The sequence below is a fragment of the Electrophorus electricus genome, chromosome 10, assembly GCF_013358815.1.
Source record: "Electrophorus electricus isolate fEleEle1 chromosome 10, fEleEle1.pri, whole genome shotgun sequence".
NCBI lineage: Eukaryota > Metazoa > Chordata > Actinopteri > Gymnotiformes > Gymnotidae > Electrophorus > Electrophorus electricus.
This window is the reverse complement of record NC_049544.1, coordinates 10791541-10808239: the sequence shown is the minus strand read 5'-3', so window position 1 is coordinate 10808239 and position 16699 is coordinate 10791541. Positions and strand designations below refer to the sequence as shown.

The following is a 16699-nucleotide window of genomic DNA, read 5'->3' as shown; positions in this document are numbered from 1 at the left end:
GCGGCGGAAGTATGATTTTGCATAAAAGCCTCTCGATGAGAAGCAGATTCATAACTTTTGTCATATTGACATACGCATTGAAGACAAGGGCGTTAGCCTTCAACGTGATTCATAAGATTTATTTTAAGACACAAAACAATAAAATAAAATAAGTTACAGTGTACACTAAGGTGAAGTATCAGTATCTCTTGTCTAACCCAGTATCCATGCAGAGAATACATGAACTTCCAGGTTTCAAAATAGCTACTTTCTCTACACAGTACCTGGAGACTTTTAAAACATACTAAAATGGCAGACAGAGTCAAAAGGTGCAGTGCCTCATAGATGCATGTCCAATCTGATGCAGTGCTCTTTTCTATGGAAACAACAGAAAATACAAAGGCCTATCTGCTGACAACATACATCTTACCCATTCTAAAATATTAATTATACACATATTTATGTATTTTTCAGGACTGTGTATAAATACACGTTTCATTTGAACTAAACAGAAAAAATATATAACTGTGTTATGTTGTAGTGCTTAAAATATTAAATACTTTTAAAAGCCAACTGTTTTTGATTCTGTTTGGGAAATTCTAATATAAATTCTTTTTTAAGCAAAATGAGTACAAACAATAGGCAACAATAGTTAGAAACATACATGTAGTTTTCAGAGGAGGACAACTTTTCAGCTGACCAGTTTTGTCCTCAGCAGCAGTGAAAAAAGGCAAGAAGCACTTTTCCCCCATAGTTTTTGTGCTTGCCCATTTGGCTATATCCCTTCTATCAAACAGACAGGAATTTGAGATCAGAGAGTTCAGAGTCTGGAGAGCTACTGCCACTGCAGTCACTGTATGTGTCTCTGAGAAGAAATAAACAAAGTGTCTCAAGACATAATTTAAATAGCAACACATTATCTTCCCCATTAAACTCATTAAGCTGTTAATTTAATTTTATCATAAACTGCTGACAATGTTAATGTGTTTTGAATCTGTAATGGGTAAAACAGTGATTAAAAAGAAGATATTTGGGGAATTAAATAAACTACAAGGAGCCATTATTCTACTAATAAATCAGTAAGTCAATTAAACATAACATCTTAGGACTGTGTCCTAAGCATTACCGTGGTGAAAGTCTGCATCCTTTAATCAGGTAGCTCTGAAGTTTTGCTGCAGCTGCTAGAAGCAGGCCAAAATATGGGGGTGAAGGCTTAATAGGGCGTGAGGTAAATTCTGGATGGTACTGTACGCCGACAAAATAAGGGTGATCTGCCAAGACGCGCACACACACACACACACACACACACACACACACACACACACACACACACACACACACACACACACACACACACACACACACACACAAAAAAGACTTAAGGCAAGCTAAGATGCATCTTGACTGATAGGAGAGTAAGGCACCTTCACTGACCTTCAAGTTCAATAACTTCCATCCTCTTCCCCGCCAGGTCCTGGCCCACAAAGCGGAGTCCCTTCTCCTCAAAGTGGTGCTTCAGCTCTGGATTCACCTTGGGGAATAGAGCACACGCACAAGAAATGCACACACACAAAAACTCTGAATACTACACAAATATGCAATGGATATTAGTTTTGTTTTGTTTTCTTAATTGTTTTAACCTCAAAGCGGTGTCTATGTCTTTCATCAACATGTTCAACATCTCCATACAGTTTTCCTAAAATGTCAAAATAGAATGAAAATTCCATCAGTCCTAAGTATCATTATATATTTTCAATGTCACACAATAGTCAAGCAATCACAATAGCCAAACTCTACAAAAAGTGTAGTTCCTAATGCTTCTGTGTTAATAATCCATCTTCAAAGATGATTACTTACTTAGTATGCTTGAGGTGCTGTTAAAAATGGTTCGTCTTTTCCCTAATCTCATAGTGCCACCCATTTGTCCTGGATTATGTTCTGGCATGTCAATGACCTACATTAACATAAATGAAGATTACTACAGATGCACAGCAGATATTACCAATTACCAATACCATGTGTTTCAGAACCAGTGTGGTCTGTATAATACAACACTTGTAATGAAATATTTTCACACAATTCATCACAAAGCATTCATGAGAACAAAAGGTTACCTACCACAGGGTGCTTTGTTTCAGGATCAAATTCAGTTGAGTTGGCATCTTTCCAATAAGACAACATGGATACAAGCTTTAAAAAAAAAGACTGCCAAACATCTGTTGGAAATGCCAGTGCAGATCGTCTCTGTAGGCTTACCTTGCCACCCAAGCACATTGCGGGCAAACTCACACACAGCAAGCTGCATGCCTAGACAAATGCCTGCAAACCACAACATGTTTTTTTTTTCTTCTCCATCCTGGTTTGGACACTAAACATTGACCACCAGTACATCTAAACTCTGAGGGTAAGATAAGACTGAATAACCTACTGAGTAAAAAGGCATCTTGAACAGTTTGGATATTAGCTTGTACTTATTCATAAATTATAATTGCTGCACTAATAAAATCAAGAACCTCCTTTACCTAAAAATGGCTTTTTCTGTTGTCTTGCCCATCTAATAGCCTGAATCTTCCCCTCAGTGCCTCGTACACCAAAGCCTCCAGGTACCAAAACACCACTTAACAGTCAAAACAGAAAGTCAGAAACCAACATATTTACAGGTTACACTTAGTACAGGGTAAATATATCGAGGACCATAAGAGAGACATATTTTCAATAGAGACATAAAAAGAATTGCATTTAAGTAGCTTCTTTGAAGTTACTGTATTTAAGTAACTTCTTATTACTTTATAGTTAGTATTGACATCCTGAGACATTTTTCTGATATATGGAAATATGTTTGTTACTATACCTTGAAAATAGGAAATGAATTTCAAAGGTAATTTAAAGTAATTCACTCAATGTGTTTACTCAATTACAGTACAGAAATATACAAAAATTGCCCCAACTTAAACATAATATAAATGCTACTTTTACTATAATTTAGGGTTTTGTTTTTCCTATTACACACCCCACATACAAGTATATTGTTGACCATAGTTTAACTGTGATACAGAAAAATACATGTGGGTCCTAGTAGGATGGGTGTAAGTGTGCATTTGAGACAGTGGACTAGGTCCTCACTTGGCACTGCAGAGCTTCTGCCAGGCCTCATGGTACTTCACTGGCTCTTCCTGCTGGGTGCTCGGCTCCAAGTCTGCTGAATCTATGTACTGAACAGATGGTCATGTAGAATGAAAAAAATAATACATTTATTTATTTATTTGTGTGTGTGTGTGTGTGTGTGTGTGTGTGTGTGTGTGTATTTATTTCCCCCACAGTCAAAAAATCCAGGTTGAACCAAAAACTACACATGAAAACTAAAGGAAACAATTTTAAAACACAAGTAACTGGTGGAGTCATCAATCAACAATCAACAATGCTCCTTACTTTGACCTCTAGCTTGTAGTTAATTGCAAGGGCAGAATGTTCCAGAGCTTTAATGACTGAGGCATAGGAATCTGAAAGCTTAGTGTACTTTCCCACTAATGCAATTGATGTGTGCTCCAAAAGCCGGTCAGTCCTGTTGAAAAATATGTCAGTCACAACAAGTAGGCAAGAAACAGCCTCACCACATTGAGTATTGCTTTATGCCTTTAAAATGTAAAGCATAAGAAGATCCTTACCTATCTGACATTTCCTTCCATTTAGTAAGCATTCTGTGGGGCCTTTTCTCAATGGGTAGGTCCAGCCTTCGACAAAAGTATTCCACCATGCCCTGATCCTCCAAGAGCAAGGGTACTCTATAGAGTGAGGACACATCATGTATGCAGATCACCTAAAAAGAAATAAAGTGCAGACAACTAAGACACTGCCTCACTCTAACCTTCAATAACAGCAAGCAAAATAGTCTTGGATCAGATCAGGGGCAACAGGTTGTACTTTTGATACTGTAGCTCAGTGCTAATAAATGAAGATACCTGCTCTGGCTCCACATGACAAAACATGGAGATCTTTTCTTTCACCGCAGTATCAAGAGGTGTGGAACAGCGGCAGACAATCTAAATGAAAAGGAGAAAAGTACAATGGAATTAGGAAAGTGTTGAGAAGAAAAATAACTGCTCGTGATTCAAAGCATATGACCCAATATGTCACTTTTCAAGAAGACAGTTATCCAAACATACTACTAAAATATCTATGGAGGTTTTCAGGGTTGAAAAACGAAAATGTTTCTCACTGGTAAAACCAGTCACCTGATCTGAACCACATGAAGCATGCATTTACAAGGGAGAGTTTACAAGCTCTGGATCATTATAAACATAAGAAATAAGTACTCTCAAGAATATGCATATGAGTTTATGCCCCATCATCTACCATCCCAAAAAAAACTTAACCTCTACCATGTTACGTCCATTATCTCCCTATCCTTGATCCCAATTAGTTTTGTTTAATTTGTTTGTTTTCTGTCTAGATAATCCCTGAAGATTCTGCTTCAGTGTAACACACATCCAAATAAAATAGCCGACTAGTTGGAGAAATATCTGATATTTGCTTTGGTTCCATAGTGGTATTTATATGCGAGACAATTCAGTCCACTCGATTATAATAGAAGTAGAAAAGCAATTTGGCTGACCAGATCTGGTGACAGTCCCAGGCCACGAAGCTCCCGCACACTGTTCTGAGTTGGTTTAGTCTTCTGCTCTCCTGTAGTGCTGGGCTGAGAACAATCCAAAACAAGATAATACCACCTTCTTATTCTGTTTGACTGCTTAAGTTCTATAAATGCAATGCCGAGTATGGATAAAGAAAGAATGGTGACTGTTCTCTCCTACCTGGGGAACAAGGCTAACATGAATATTGCAGAAGTTCTCGCGCTTCACTTTGAACTGAAACTGTCTGAAGGCTTCAATGAAAGGCATACTCTCTATGTCTCCAACGGTACCTCCTAACTATGTCAAAAAACAAATATCTTCAAGATAAAAGATAGTAAAACACCAAGTTTAACCATAAACTCAAATATATTACACTGAAAGAGCCCTACCTCAATGACACAGACTTGTGGCTCAACACCATCATCATCCACTGAGACTTTTGCTTGTCGCATGACCCATTCTTGAATGGCATCAGTGATGTGTGGCACCACTATAAAAACACAGATCTTTCATCAGTCATCCATCACATTTAGAAAAGAAAAAAAAAAATCACCTCAAATTAGATTATTTACACCTGTACATGAATTCATAACTTTCTCTGGAAAAGTACAGAACTTTCATTATTAGTGTGACATGCACTCATAACAATATTTAAGGATCATTTATTTATATGATGCAGGGAACAACATGGCAAGAATGTACAGATTAAGAATCAACATTCTGTGCAGCCCTACTGTGACTCAAATCACTAAACTAAGAAAACAATGCTTATTTTAGTGTATTTCATCAGAAAGACAGTACGGATAAAAGGCAGGAATTAAATATGCTGATATAAATCTTTCAATTTGCACATAATTGAATCCTTTTAAAAGATCAATGAAGACACAGGAGGCACCATTTCATTGAAAACTGAATACTATTGCTATGGGCAAAAGAACCCTGTACCAAGCCATGCTACACTCGTCCATGTACTGATGACAATAAGTATACAAGTGAATGAATCAGAACTGAAGGCATTAACTACTGGTTAAGAATATTTTCACAAATATGTTGGGAATTAAAAACTACTGCTCCAAAATATTTAGTGTGTAATGGTCCCTATTTAAATGGCTATTCAATCATAGGGGAAAAAAAACAAACAAAAAAACTATTCAGTTTAAGTCTTCAGTTCATGCATTTGAGTCTTGATCTCTTTCCTAAACGGATGCCATGTTTAAAAACGAGACTCACCTTGCACAGTTTTGCCAAGATAATCCCCTCTCCTTTCTTTTGTTATAACAGACTGATAGATCTTCCCAGTGGTCAGGTTGTTGTCTTTAGTTAGTCGGATGTCCAGAAAGCGCTCGTAGTTTCCCAAATCCAGGTCAACTTCACCACCATCATCCAGCACAAACACTTCACCTGCAAACCCAGGCTGATGTAAGAATGGGTCACAGTCCAGAAGGTAACATAAAAAGACAGCAACTACTGACTGCAAACTTACCATGCTCGTAAGGAGAGAAAGTGCCAGCATCAATATTAATATAGGGATCAATTTTGATTGCAGTGACGTGAAGGCCACAAGACTTGAGTATGGTTCCTACACTACTGGCAATGATACCTTTGCCAATTCCAGATATGACACCGCCTGTCACAAGGATGTACTTCATTTTGGGACAGAACCTGGACATAATAAAATGAATAAATAAATACATTTTAGAAACTTGTTTATGTCAAACAGGAAATACAGAATCGTTCCTGGGTCTCCCTCACGAAAATGGTGCCAGGTAACATCAAACATCAGTAGCTCGACATAAATATATCAAACGTGAGCATGAATTTCAAATTAAAGAAAAAAGATTCCATATATATACACTCAAACTGCTAATATTAGGGCTTTAGAAGCTCACTAACTTAGCTAGATGCCAAGATAAGATAGCTCCCAAGTTAGCACAACAAATATAGGCATAACAGAGTGCAATTAAGCTAAGTTTACACCTCAACATGAGTTCTCGATTAACAGCTATCTATGTAGCTAGGTAGTTTAGTAGAGACCTAGCTCCTTGTCCGCTTGTAAAGAATGCATGTGTTATTAGCCACAATTTTAATAAGATAGCTGAAGTACTCTGAGATTTTAATTCGTAGAGTAGCATACAGACAACATAAGTACTTAAGATATGTAGCTAGTGTTTAGCCTTACCAGTATCGAACACCATATACCACAAACAGCAGTATGACACTGTCCGAATATTTATCTAAAAGCATTCGTATTACACAGAACAAATATCACTCTTATTTGTATTTCATGTCAGCCAGGTAGCAAGGACATACACCTTGGCATTTAAACAACACGTGCGGTGTAACTAAATCCGAGCAAAGCCGTTGCATACTACGAAATCTCTCTCAAAAACGATGGTCTTGTAAAATCGCGTAAGACCTATTCCTGTTGTTAGCAAATCAGCATGTACTTGTTGACGTCAACGTCAGCGCCAGCATCTTACGTCGTCAAACGCACGCCCTTGCGAGTACGCACGTCACGTAGCGTGCACTAGTCTGCCCGATTAAAGGAAACGGTCTACTTATCCACAGTGAACAATTAAACAGGAAATTCTGAACAGTTTCTTCTGAACCTTCTTCTTCTGAACCTTCTGTTATCCAAAAATTCTAAGTAGGAAGTTTTGTATAAAGCATACTCTTGACAAAAAAAAAGTACGATAAAACTTCCATTTAATGTAATTTTAATTTGAATTATTTTGTGCATTGAAAAAAGTCAAACAGTTTTAAAAATGTAATTTTTAAAACATTTGTTAGATGATTTTATTGCAAATACTGACACTATTTATCAATGCATAGAAATGTTCTTATTTGTACAATAGTTTTGATAATAAATGCATGTGCAGTAGGCCTTATATTTCAAACCAAAACTGAGCAGCTTTATTTTTTATTTATTTCAATTTTATATGGACTAAAACTAAAAACAAAGACAATTTTTCTCAACATTATGTATGCACTGAATGGCCACTTTATTACATCAACTGCCCTTTCACAATTGTAGCTGCCCTGTAAGGAAGTTAGACATGTGACTCCAGAGTGCAGAATAAAATCACGTGAGCAAGTGTTCTGTGGTTCAGTTTCATTGTGAATCCATATTAGAATGGGAAATCTGAGCGATCCAAGTAAATTCAAATGAAGCATGGTCATCACTTGTAGACTAGCTGGGGTCAGTATTTAGAAACTGCCAAACCCATGGTGTTTTCTTGTGAAATGGTGTTGAGAGTGTACCAAGAATGGTATGATCAAGGAAAAAACATCCAGCGAAAGAGAATCCTGTGAACATAAACAATTCATCAACAAAATGGGTCAGAGGAGGAAGTCGAGACAAACAGGAGGTGCACAGTCAAGCAAATTGCAGCTAAATACAACTCTGGTGCTCCAACTAACATGTCCAAAAATTGGATCATGGAGCAGTGGAAAAACATTGCCTGCTCAGATGAATCTAGATTTCTGTTGCACCATGCTGAAGGAAGGGTCCGAAATTGGCACAAACAGCATGAACTGATGAGTCCTTCCTCTCAGGTGTCAACAGTTCAGGCTGATAATGGTGCAGGGTATGTTTTCTTGGCACACCCTTGGTTTTCTGATACCTGTGTATGGACATTTGGACAATAGGACTTACCTATGCATTGTGGCTGACCAAGTTTATCCTTTCATGTCAGCTGTTTACCCTTTGGCAGAAGGGTACTTTCAGCAGGACAATGTACCTTGCTACAAACGTTGTCATGGATTGGTTTCATGAACATGACAGTGAGTTTTGCTTCCCTGACCTTCATAGTCCCCAGATTCTAATCCTATAGAGCATCTCTGGGATGAGATAGAACCGGCTATTCAGAGCACATAAGTACCTCAATCTAATTTCCGGCACCTGCAAGAAGCTATCCTGTCCACATGGGCCAAAAGTCTTGTAGAAAGATTTCAACATCTAGTGGAATCTATGCTATGATGAATTGATATTGTTCTGGCTAGAAGAAGGCTGAAAGAAGTGCAACACTGCTAGAAAGGTGTCTCTAATAAAGTGGTCATTGTGTGTACATAAATATTGCTACATGCTTTTCGATCTATAGTCAACAGGTGGCGCTTTTGTTTCATAAGCAACTGAAATTGATAATGAGGTTTTATTTTTTTTGTATCAGTTATTTCAAAAGACTTCAGAAAATGAGAGAACTTTTAGTAGTTATATTTCTTACAAAGGTTTATTCTTACCTGAATAAGTAAGGTGTAAGGCAACATACCAATTAAAAGAAGTACATAATAATAATAATAATAATAATAATAATAATAATAATAATAATAGTTGATGTTACTGTTACTTAAATTAAATAACACTTCAGTCACAGACAGAGTTGGTGATCCAGCAGCAGCTGACCTCAGGCCTATTTAATTATAGCACGGACTCAGACTTAGCCTGGTGGCTCCTGGAGAAGGTTTGTATTGCACAGGAACTGGTTAACTGCCACCAGATAATTATTCTAGATTATAGATACAACACTGATTTATATTGGTTTATGACTCCCAAATGGTGCTTACTGGCCTTACACTAATAAATTTAATCCAGTGAACTGTATTGAAATAAATACGTGGAATTCTTGAATACTTATAAATCAGTAAAATATATTCAATTCCATACTGTAATTTTGCCAGGCACATAATTCACCACAAAACATGAAAGGACTTTGATATGTAGCCTTAGAGGGAAAAAATGACAAAATCATTTTAACTCAGACACAAATAACTTTACTGGCATGACTTAACTCAATCACATATTCACTGTTACAGGGCTATGCAGTCAGAAACCACCCACAACATCCTTTTCCCAGCTAGGCAAAGCCCCAATTTGCTAGAAAAACAATATAGCAGTTGGAGGGTGTAGTCTGCTGTGTGTCTGTGTATAACTAGCATCCTCCCTCTGCCTGGATTAGCCTAATTTCATTATGAAGGTGGGTAATGAGACAGAGAGAGAAAGAGTGGTGGAGACACTTTGTAGATCATGCTGAGAGCTTTATCTCTCTGTTTATGATCTCGTGATATGACAACATTAACTGATCAGCGAGTACATTTTTTTTGTCTTTTTTATGTGCTATTTAACACTCCATGACATTTTCTTTCTGACCCCACTTAATGATCACTATGAGGCTGAGGACAGTCTAGAATGAACATTTTATGCAATTAAATGGAAATGTGTGTTGGCTTGTGCTATGTACCCCCACAGGACCCTTCATTCAGTATAATGAGGAACAAATATGGCTTTTCCATAAGAACAACAAGCCTAGATGTAATTGTATGTCAAAGCAGAATTGATTAGTCGCAATTTATGTATTCTTCAGAATTGTTGTTGAGACACAACATCCTATTACAGTTAACACAGTGAAATTTTGGAGGTATTTCAGGTTTAGTACAATTCTATATTGGTGTTTAATCCAGTAGGTTTCTTTTCAGATTAATTTCCCTGGCAATCTGTCATTAATCTGAATTTCTGAGACCATATTTGATATATAAGAAACTTAGGGTTTGAGAGAAAATAGCTTTTACCATGTGATTGGGAGCCACACAACTCCTTGAATTCCTATCATACTTAAGTCAAATGCCTAGGTAGTGGTCAAGAGGAATTAATTCTCATTAATTCTATTATTTAATCCTTTTTACATGCTTTGAATAAACTGTACAGTCTCTTCCAGATGAACAGTCATCATGACGTGGTTCAGATGAGGAAATTGTGGATATTTCACAACTCATTTCCATATCTACCAACAGGTAACTGAACGTTCTGAACTCCACAGCTTTATCTTGTGAAACTTGAGGGAAAACAAGGTGTTTATTTAATTTTTAAAGACAATGTTTGCAGTTGATTCTTAATGAATACTTATTGTAAAACCTGTTTTTCATTGCAGGCACATATGTTTAAAATTTCATATGCATGGTAAATAAAGTGTTATTTAATAGTCTTTAAAGATAAGAAACATATGACTTTTCTACCTAGATTCAAATTTTTAATCTGCTTCACTGAACATTCTATCTTGAGTTCACACGTGTGTATCTCTCTCTCTCTCTCTCTCACACACACTCACTTGCACACACACCTGCATATACACACACACATGCAGAGTTCCATTGTAAACAGTATGAGGTGCAGAGCACTGCTGACTCACCACCTGTCACCCAGGTGCAAATCCAAGTGACCGTGTCATCTCAGGTAGGAGTCAACCTACCAAGGAGAAGGACCCACAGGTCACCAAAACACATGCATCCACACAGATCTTTACCACTGAGAGTGCTCTTAATGCACTGTTTTTAGATGAATTATACAGTATACATGCATACCGTCTGCAGCTCTTGACACAATCCTGTAAATCATGATGAAATATCACTTCATCTGTCCATCTGCATGTATCAACAACAGCTCTTGAGGGACCAGATATTATTACCATCAGAAACATATTACATCTGCAGCAGTGACTGTTTCACAAATTTGCTCATAAAGAACAAGGCAAGTGTAATGAAGAAACCATTAACAAATACTGTATTCACTCTGTTAAGTCCACTGTATTTTAGTTCCAAAGAATAATGTGCACAATGTCTGTTGTCTGAGCCATTGTATGTGCTTATGTGGGTGTGCAAGGGGGATTGTCATTTGAACCACAGAGTGTCTGGATGGACCATCTGGGTCTAGGGAAGTTGCTGTGCTGTCCACACTTTACCCACCCTTCTTGTCGCACTTTAATCCTGCAGTCACCCAGAAGCAGATGTCACTAGCACGATGGAAGAACAGATTGGCATGGGGACCACAGGCAGAGAGGAATCCTGGACTGCAGCTGGACCAACTGAGGGTGACGGGCGACAGATCCACAGCAAAAGACTGGCTGTGAAAATAAACCAGTACACTGCTCATTTGTGTCCACCTGGACACAGTGAGGGTTAATTCAAAACCTTAACTGTTAACTCGATGCTGGGGATTTTCATGTGCAGTTAGCAGGTGTGGTAACAGATATTTGTATGCACCTTTCTGCTGCCAGAACATCTCCATTTAATCAGACAAATGTCAGAAAGTGTCCAACTCAAAAGTTTAGTTTGCCCTCAAGTCCACATTCTGGCAAAGAGAGCAACTCTGGGGGAGCACTGCCAGTTCTGAGAAGAGGGCAGTGTGAGCACTAACCTTGCTTAAGATTTGCATTACTCACAATAGATGTAATTATCCATCTTATTCTGAGTATTACAGTGATTTTTCCTTAAGACAGAGAGCTATAAAGAACATGTGAATGAATGTCCTTTAAAAATGTGGAGAAAGAGGAGTGACATGGCATGGTCAGGCCTTGATGGTGACTCATGTCAAACACCACCAATTTTTGTTTGCTACATAACAAAACATAACAAAATCAAGTAAACACAGTACATTGAAGGATGTGCTTTGTGGTTAAAATGCATGTTATGTTTGTTTTCTTAAAATTATACTCTTTAATGCTTAGCTGGGTTGAATGAACTGGACAAAGTTGAAGATTTGCTTCAGCACCGGCCGCCTCTTTTTGAGTCTGACAAACATATACTTCTATGATGCCCAAAACTGTGTGTGTAGAGGGGAGGTGTGTATTTATGTGTGTGTTGGAGGGGGTGTATGTATGTTTGTGTATGTGTACAGTATGTGTATGTGTGTGTGGAGGAGACAAGGTAAAATGCACTGGATAATTTCCATAATCACTTACTGTCTGCACCCACCCTTCCCCCGACACCACCACATTAAGCTATGCTCTTCAGCTGGACGATGTGGAATAGCCATGGCATTAGCATCTCAAAACCAGTCAACAGTCTGGGATGGGGGGGGTGGTGACTAGAACTGGACAAAGCCAAGACAGACACAGCTGATCCACAAAAGGTGCCTGTTTAAGCACTCTTCCTCTCCCAATCCAGCTGCTCCCTATAACTGCTGCATGACAATGCAGAGCTGACGCTGACAAGAGGCATAAGAGTTGAGCCGTATGGCTGAACCTCCTCCCAGGTCAAGCCTCACAATGACAAAGAATATTCCTAAATACTACATATTTAGTGAATAATTGCTGTGTTTTCATCTATGTAATGCACCATTAAAAGAGAGTCAAAACTGGTATTTGTGAGAACAAGTAGATGGGTAATGTATTTTTGTAAAGGAAAGGCATTATTTAAGGTATTAATATCAAATTAACCAACATCCCAGTTTTCCCAGTTTCCATCTGTATTGTTACCTAATTAACAGTTTCAGAGAGAATCTTCTTACATATTATTAATACACACTATGCACTTCACATAGCACCTTTGTTTTTCTAAAAAATCTGAAGATGCACTGAAAAAAAACCAAATATAAATAAATAAATAAATCGTATATTTATTTATTTAATCAAGCAACAAATACATGAAGAGAAATTGATTGAACAACATAAATAGGACCTGTTATATGCTAGACATAGGTGTTGCAGCCAGGTGCCCCAGTGGCAGTGCTAACAGGGGTCTGTTCCCCTACAAAACTGCTGCAAAGGGAAAAACAACCAGTGTAATACTGAATCGAGCAGGCAGAATGGATATCAATTTTAAGCAGATTACAGTGCTGACCTAGCTAGCCCAACACCAGAGCCACAGCCAGCAACTTATTCAAAAAGGCAAGACAACAGTGGACTATCAACCAATACAAAGATCTGATGTGGTCTTATGCCGCTGTAGATCATATTACACCACCAAGACCAAGATGGAGGCATCAAAGACCAGAAGCGCTTACACCATACGGCAACAGAGAAATTCTTATATCTTCCCTAAAATATACCGAACACTCAAAGGAACAAGATTTTACAAAAGGAAATGGCTACATGACTTTGAAATGAACCAGATTAGCAAAGATATTCTGAAGCACCATGTTCTGAAGGCAGTAAACACAACCAGCTGCACCATCAGAGCCAACATAGCAAGAACACTATATATTTCTTATCTGAGGAACAACATTAAAAGGGTGCAGCTTCTTGTATGACACAAATGCAATGTATACTTGTGTATAGCTGAAATAACAATAAGCTTTTTGACTGACTCCTGAGTGAGATAGACACAGCAAACAAAATACTGGCAAAGACTGCTAAGGAGTACCCTCTAAATATCGCTGAAGTTAACAGACATACACAGCAGCCCCAACAATAACTAGTGAGGTAGAGGATGCTCCCAAGAAGGCAAGAAAAAAAGCCAATTTTAAAAGAGAAGGTATAAAAGCAAGATTGAGCATGAGTTTTCCATCCTTAGTGAACTGCAGAGTAGAGTAGCCAAAAGACACATCCATCAACATATTAACAGGTTACTGAGAAAGGACCTCAAGCTCGATGTGCTCAACTAAAACACTGATGTTTTAGTTGAGCACATCGAGCTTGAGGTCCTTTCTCAGGTGAGCTTAGACACTAGGATGGTATGAATAGAGAAGAGTACAGTTCATCCAAAACAAGATGTTCAAAGAAGATTAAAAGAAGTTCTACCACCATCTTTTCGAGCAGATGGTCCCAATAAATCCCTCCTCAGCAAATGATTGAGACATTTTAGCATGGAATTCTGGAAGATGTCACCAAGCACAACAGTGAGGCAACTTGGATCAAGGTGAAGAGAGATCACACCAGAAAGTTACAACCTAAGAATTGAGTGATTTTAGTCCCAGTGACATGACCAAGATCAACAAGAATGCCAAAAACTGGTAGTTTCTAGGTCTAGACAAGTTGCAAATCATCTGAATCAATAGCTTCAGGACAGTGCATCAAGAACTAACCAGAGAACTAAATGAGGTTTGAGAGATCCAAAGGTATTCCAGAATGGCTGACCACTGAAGCCACAGTTCAACAATTATCCAGATTGTAGAGGAATCGATGAAGGAATGGAACACAAAGATGCACCTTTTCACCAGAAAGGTAGTGTACAGATAGAAAATGTTACCATCAAGTGAGGAGTCTTCCAGAAAGACTATCACCACTTCTTTGTTGCATGACTTCTTATCCCACTGTCAAACATGATCAACATGCAAAGCCTGGGATACAAGATTGATGGGGACAACAAAAGTCAATATGTTCTACATGGATGATTTCAAGACATTCTGAAAGCGCAAAGAGCAAATGAGGCAGGAAATGTACATTGTCAAGATGTTCACTGATGACATCAGAGTGGAGTTTGGTCTGGAAAAGTGCATCACTATACTATACTATAAGAATGGCAAATGAGTTCAAATCCAAAGCATCCAGCTAAACAATGACTTGACCATCAAGAGCTTTCAGTAGAACCACAAATTCGAGTTAAGATCAAGGTCAAGGTAAACTTTATTATCCCCAAAAGGGTAATTTGTTGCATAAACAGCAGGCAAACATGAACAACAATCAACACACCACAGACAAGCTAATCTATACAGAAAAACAAGTGTTATTCAAAAGGCCAATAACCACAGGGACAAATGAATTTTTAAAATTGTTAGTCCTGCATCTTTACAGACTAAATTTGTGACAAGATGAGAAACAACCTAAACTCACTGAACAAGGTGTGTCTAGGTTTAGAAAGACCTGCCTGAGTGTTCTTTATAGTTCTGACTCTGTAAATCTGAAAAAGATAATTCAGGTTTATACCTGCTATTTTACTGCATGCCATAACAATTCCTTTCAACCGGTTCCTGTTTTTCATGAAAAGTGACACAAACCAGCAAATAAAAGAAAAGATCAAAACAGACTGAATAAAACAAGAATCTAGTACCTTATATATAGCTGTAGATGACAGCGATGGTATTCAACAAGATAAAGGACAACATCAACAAAGAGTACTAAGTCTGTCTGGTACTGAAGACTAAGATCACCTTGAAGAACAAGATCATTGCCATTAACAGCCTAGCAGTACCTGTTGCACATACAGCTTTGGAATAGTGGACTGGAGATCAGAAAAGATCAAGGACATGGACAAGCAAACCCATAAACTGACCGCAATGCATGTCATCCACCATTCAAAAGCTGATGCAGACAGGCTGTACATCAAATGGAGAAACGGTGGCTATGGTCTCATCGAACTTGAGCCATTGTATGACATTGTCATCACAGGCCTCAGTAAATACATCAATCAAGGCAGAGACAACTTCATAATGATGTTAAAGAAGCACAAAACCAGCAGGGCCAAGCGCTCCCTGGAGTGACAGCCCCCTGGAGAGTTGCTGGGGAGCAAGACAAGGCTGAGTTAGTCAGAACATGGATAGTTCCTTCAACATCTAGACAAGGTATTCATGGACAAAGAAGCCAGTTTAGCATGGCTACACAGCTCAGTCTTGATGGGAGAGACTGAGAGCTTAATCATACCAGCTCAGGATCAGACACTACACACAAGATACTACCAACACAAGATCATCAGAATGCAAGTCATCAGCAAGTATAGAATGTTCAGTGCAGCAGAGGAAACCTCCAGCCACATAGTCTGCACACAAATGTAAGTTGCACCGCACATCACAACAAAATTCAAAGGCATCTCAGTTCTATACAATATAAACACATTTCTCCTTTCATTGGCACAAGCTGCTAAAAGGAAAGAGAGGGGTTGACAGCTGAAACCATCAATACTTGTCCAACCACAGTCACATTGCATACAGCCAACATAGGATGTGATTTTGTTTTTGATTTCATTTAAATGCGATTTTGAGTATTTGCATGTGGCCATTAAAACCTGACTGTGTGCTAAATCTAGTTGCGGGCCCACTGTAATACCAGGTATAAATGGAGTCCTAGTGAAAGAAATGGTTTCAAAAGTCTTTTTCTTCCAAAAGCTGGAATAGGCAGAGCAGGGTAACTCTTCAGTATCTTTTCATTAAATATTCTTACCAGAGGAAACTTAATACTAAATGTCAACTTAATAACCTGGGAACTGTAAGAGAAAAATATATTTAAAATATAACTGCTTTAAAATTAAGAGGTTTAAAAAATCAATTGGGAGACAACTAATTGCACAATAGAACAGTCTGTCAATTGAACTGAAAATATTTGAGGAATATAGTGTGTGGATGTGTTCCCATTAGGCCCTAATCCTTGGTGTAGATTAGCTTGCTC

At 38.1% G+C, this 16699-nt stretch overlaps 1 protein-coding gene across 2 annotated transcripts; it reads right to left on the bottom strand.

The window, feature by feature from the left end:
- Nucleotides 1-92: 92 nt before the first annotated feature.
- ctps1b (CTP synthase 1b) lies at nt 93-7058 on the bottom strand. Of its 2 annotated transcripts, XR_003410087.2 has the most exons (19): nt 6790-7058; nt 6094-6272; nt 5841-6011; nt 5000-5100; nt 4791-4907; nt 4592-4675; nt 3939-4019; nt 3645-3796; nt 3409-3541; nt 3103-3191; nt 2502-2596; nt 2236-2298; nt 2098-2141; nt 1837-1933; nt 1620-1675; nt 1414-1510; nt 1106-1250; nt 644-844; nt 93-355 (listed from the first exon to the last, which is right to left on the bottom strand). XR_003410087.2 is itself a non-coding variant. In XM_027001623.2 (18 exons), exons 1-18 carry the CDS (start codon nt 6852-6854, stop codon nt 769-771), a joined length of 1845 nt encoding a protein of 614 aa, XP_026857424.2. In that variant the 5' UTR covers nt 6855-7058; the 3' UTR covers nt 93-768. The 2 variants fall into 2 exon arrangements, 1 of the variants encoding a protein (XP_026857424.2); XM_027001623.2 differs by having other exon boundaries at nt 93-844.
- Nucleotides 7059-16699: the final 9641 nt, after the last annotated feature.